Source organism: Buceros rhinoceros, unplaced genomic scaffold (genome assembly GCF_000710305.1).
Source record: "Buceros rhinoceros silvestris isolate BGI_N320 unplaced genomic scaffold, ASM71030v1 scaffold20399, whole genome shotgun sequence".
NCBI classification, from domain to species: Eukaryota; Metazoa; Chordata; class Aves; order Bucerotiformes; family Bucerotidae; genus Buceros; species Buceros rhinoceros.
In genome coordinates this window covers 8783-12412 of record NW_010432356.1, presented here as the reverse complement: position 1 = coordinate 12412, position 3630 = coordinate 8783, and the positions used below count along the sequence as shown (strand labels likewise).

General features: G+C 59.1%; 1 protein-coding gene across 1 annotated transcript in view; it reads left to right on the top strand.

The window, feature by feature from the left end:
• Nucleotides 1-3630, top strand: part of LOC104500155 (inner centromere protein-like) — a gene marked incomplete at its 5' end in the record, with an annotated part of 16065 nt that overhangs the window by 4215 nt on the left and 8220 nt on the right. Inside the window, 6 exons of the mRNA XM_010143760.1 lie at nucleotides 233-284; nucleotides 948-981; nucleotides 1382-1481; nucleotides 2103-2187; nucleotides 2869-3004; nucleotides 3077-3211. Of these exons, the coding sequence (XP_010142062.1) occupies nucleotides 233-284; nucleotides 948-981; nucleotides 1382-1481; nucleotides 2103-2187; nucleotides 2869-3004; nucleotides 3077-3211 (542 nt within the window). The remainder of the gene's footprint in view (nucleotides 1-232; nucleotides 285-947; nucleotides 982-1381; nucleotides 1482-2102; nucleotides 2188-2868; nucleotides 3005-3076; nucleotides 3212-3630) is intronic.

The window sequence follows — 3630 nt, the reverse complement described above, 5'->3', positions numbered from 1 at the left end:
CGGGGGAGGGCGGCGGGGGAGGCTGCGGGCGGGGGCCCTGCCGCTCCCATCCTCTGCGTGCCCAGCCTACACCGGTTTGTCAGTGGTGCTTGGGGGAGGTGGCGGTGCTGGTGTGGAAAGCCGAGATGAGCAATCCCTGGGAGGAAAGGCTGCAGAGCCCAAGCTCTGCATCCTGGCTCCTGGGAGGCCTCGGGGGGAGATCCCCATGCTAGCTGGTGTTTGTCTTGTCCAGGTCAAAGCTCCTTGGAGGTTTTTGTGGAGGAAGATGTGACCAGCAGCATAAGGTGAGGTGCCACGTAAAGCAGGCAGGACGAAGCTACACGATCCCAGTGGGGAAGCTGTACAGATCGCTTCTGTATTGCAGCTGCAGGACTGGTTTTTAACGGGCTGTTTGGGTGGTGTCATCACCTGGGGTGGTTGGTATTTCAAAACCTGACCTGTTCAGGCCCAGCCCTTTCCTATCAGAAGCCTGCTCAGAGCATGCCTTAGGCGGGGCCCAGCCAACACCACGAGCCCGAGAGGCTGCCAGCCGCTGTCCTCGAGGGGCCGCCCAGCCGCTGCTCTGCCCAGTGTGAATTCTGCTCCAGGGTTCCTATAGCTGCCACCAGCCCCTGGGTGACGGGTGGTGCTGGAGTCACCAGTGTGCTCTCAGCCAAGAGACAGACAGGCGAGACTCAGCATGCAGCTCCTGGAGCTTCCTTCTTACCTGCTGGGTGGAATTTCTGCAGGAGGGGACCCAGTCCCTCAGCACGGTGTTCGGGAATGCAATGGGATGTGGTCAGAAGGCGCATCTCCACCTCTGTGGCCTGGCTGAAACAGGCCTGTGCCTCTGGCTGTATTTGGACTGCCCCTCTCCTGGTGTCCCCCACGCTGCCTCCACCACACTCCTGTCCCCGTAACTCACCCTTCAGACTGCTGAAATAATTAAAGTCGCTCTTCTTTTACAGACCCGGGCTGGAACCGACCCCCCTGAGCGAGAAGGTGAGATCAAGGCACAGCCTACAACTGTCTGGACATCTTCATGCCTGGGTCGGTGCCTTTTGCTGGGCCTTGACAGTCTCAGATCTGGAATATCTGGTGTGGCAGTGGGTGTCTCCAGGGCATGAGGAGCTGCCCGTTTCTCATGGCACTTTGGCTGTGGGGTCCAGCTCCTGCTGTGGTTGGAAGTGCTGGGTGGCTGTCCTTCCCGAGTGGCCCGTGGTTCGCTCTCAGCCCCTGTGACCAAAAGGAGCTGCCTGGCTCCACGCAGCACAGCTGCAGCTGGGAGAGGCAGAGCCTGGCCCACGGTTGGAAGTCACTGGCTGTATTAGGGCAGTGGGCCCGTAGTAGCCTTGGTCTCTGGGGTAGCTGCTAGGAGACTGCTTGTCCCCTTCTCCTGCAGACCCCTGACAATGTCCTCGTCTCGAGCAGAAGTGCGCAGGCTGGCAGCCCTCCTGCACAGCCCCTGCCTCCTCCTGAGCCACGGGCAGGGAACCTCAAAGGTAACTTTGAGCTGGTTTTACTTGTCTTGTGTGAAGCCCCAAAGACGCACAGACCAGAGTCTGTGGAAAACGAGGGACTTGTGATGAAACAAAACCACTGCTGGGCAGTCAAGGGAGCCTTTCAGGTACAGTGTTTACCGCTTAAAGAGCTCAATGAGATGAACACGGATGTCTTGTAAATGTGTCCAAGCCTCAGGCCAAACGCTGTCCTGTCCAACCCCATCCGTGTAACGAGTAAGTGGGACCTCTGGAAAGGGGATTGCTCCTGGACCCGGACTCTTCCTCACAGCATAACGGTGACACCCCTTTCTTCTGGGCTCACGTTAAATGAGGACTGGCAGTTTGTTCCCTGTGCCCAAAGCCAGGAGAAGGTCAGGCATGGTTATGCCCTGCAGGAGCTGCAGGGTCTGACTGAAGCTGAGGCTGGAGGCCCAGGCTGTGCCTGTTCTGAAGGCTCTGTGCAGGATGCGTCACGCTGTACCTGTACACACTGATAGTGCAGGGAGCCATCCAGGCGCCCAGTGCCTCAGTTTGATGTGCCTCGGGGCTTGGGAGCCAGAGCCAGGAACTGGAGCCCTGCAGATGCCTGGCACATGGTGCTGACAGCAGGCTTGTTTGCAGGAGGCTGTGTAAATCTGAGCAGCGAACCCCAGAACCAGGAACAGTCCCACTGCGCCAAGCCCCAGGAGAACCCCCGCCACATCTGGTACGAGTTGCGTGGAGGAGTGAGCCGGTGGGCGGGAAGGACTCGGGCCTGGCCTTCTAAGTGATTTGTTCCACAAAGTTTTGGTGTTTGCTTTGCCACCTTCCCCCCCACTTAGTTTTGAAATCGCCTTTGGCCACATCTTGTCTCCTGGTTGTTCCCTGTGATTCCTTGAGCTGTGTTTGGGCCTGGCCAGGGGAGCAGACACCTGGGGTCACTCACAGGCCAGGAGAGGTGACTAAGAGGGGACCCTTACCTCACAGCTGAGGGGTGGCTCTGGGTGGCTCCTCAAGGGGAGGATGGGAGCAGTTTCTGGAGGAGTACCTGACCCATTTCCTCGCTGCTTGAGTTACTGGTGTTTCATGTGAGATTTCAGTGGCTTTTAAATTTACCCTTGGCTAGGGGTTGTGTCTCTCATGCTGTTAATACCTGATAGAGCAAACACTTGCCACTCACTGGGTCTCAGAGCAGGGACTGTGTGGGAGCACAGTGATGTACAGTACCACTCTGGAGCGCTGGCATTCCCTGCCGAGGTGTGGTGTGCCTTCCCTGGCCTCCTCACAGCTGGGTGGCATGCGGCACAGAGGCCCCTGTCTTCTGGCAGCAGCAAACAGGCCAGGGGAGGTGTGGGGCAGCTTGGGGAGCACCACAGTCACCTAATGTGCCTCTTGCTCGCACCACCAGGACAAGAAGCTATAAGCAAGCAATGGGCACCCTGTGGAGCGGGCTGCAGCCAGGGGCTGGGACCCTTTCCCCTTTGGATGACAAGCACAAGAATTCAGCAAACCAGACCCCACCATCCCCCTCCCCAGCTAGCAAGGTGAGTGGGTGGTGGCCCTCGCCCCCCTTTCCCTTTCCCTGCTGGGTTCTGACTCCCCGCGTCTCCTCCCAGGTGGTCAGACCGCTGAAGAACTTTCTGCAGGCCGTGCAGCGGAACCAACTGCTGGCCAGCGCAGGGCCCGCAGAACGCGGCGGGGGCATCAAGAGCTTCATCAGACGCAACACTCCTACCCGGCCTGCTGTGAAGGTGCGTCGGTCCCACCCTCCCCTGTGGGGCTGGAGGAGGGGGGCCCTCTGGGGAGTGGCAGGAGGGGCTGTTTGCTTGAAAAAGCATAAACACAGTCCTAGATCTGTGGGCTGCCACGGATCAGGGCAGGTCCTTGTAGCAAACCACCCTCACCATCCCACTTCAGCCTCCCCAGGGGAGGGACGCGGGCTGGTGTCGCCTCTCCACGCAGAGCAGGGGTCATCAGCACCAACCCTCAAACCTTCCTTGTGCACAGAGGGGTCACAGCTGCTCTCCCTAGTCAGCAGAAACGTTTTTATATCCTGGGACTGTGCAGCCACAGGGAGGTGGGAAACTTTTCTCCATGCAGCGAGAATCTGCCCTTGTCTCGCAGGAAGGGTGGCTGCAGGGGTGAGAGCCGGTGTGGTGCAAGCAGTGCG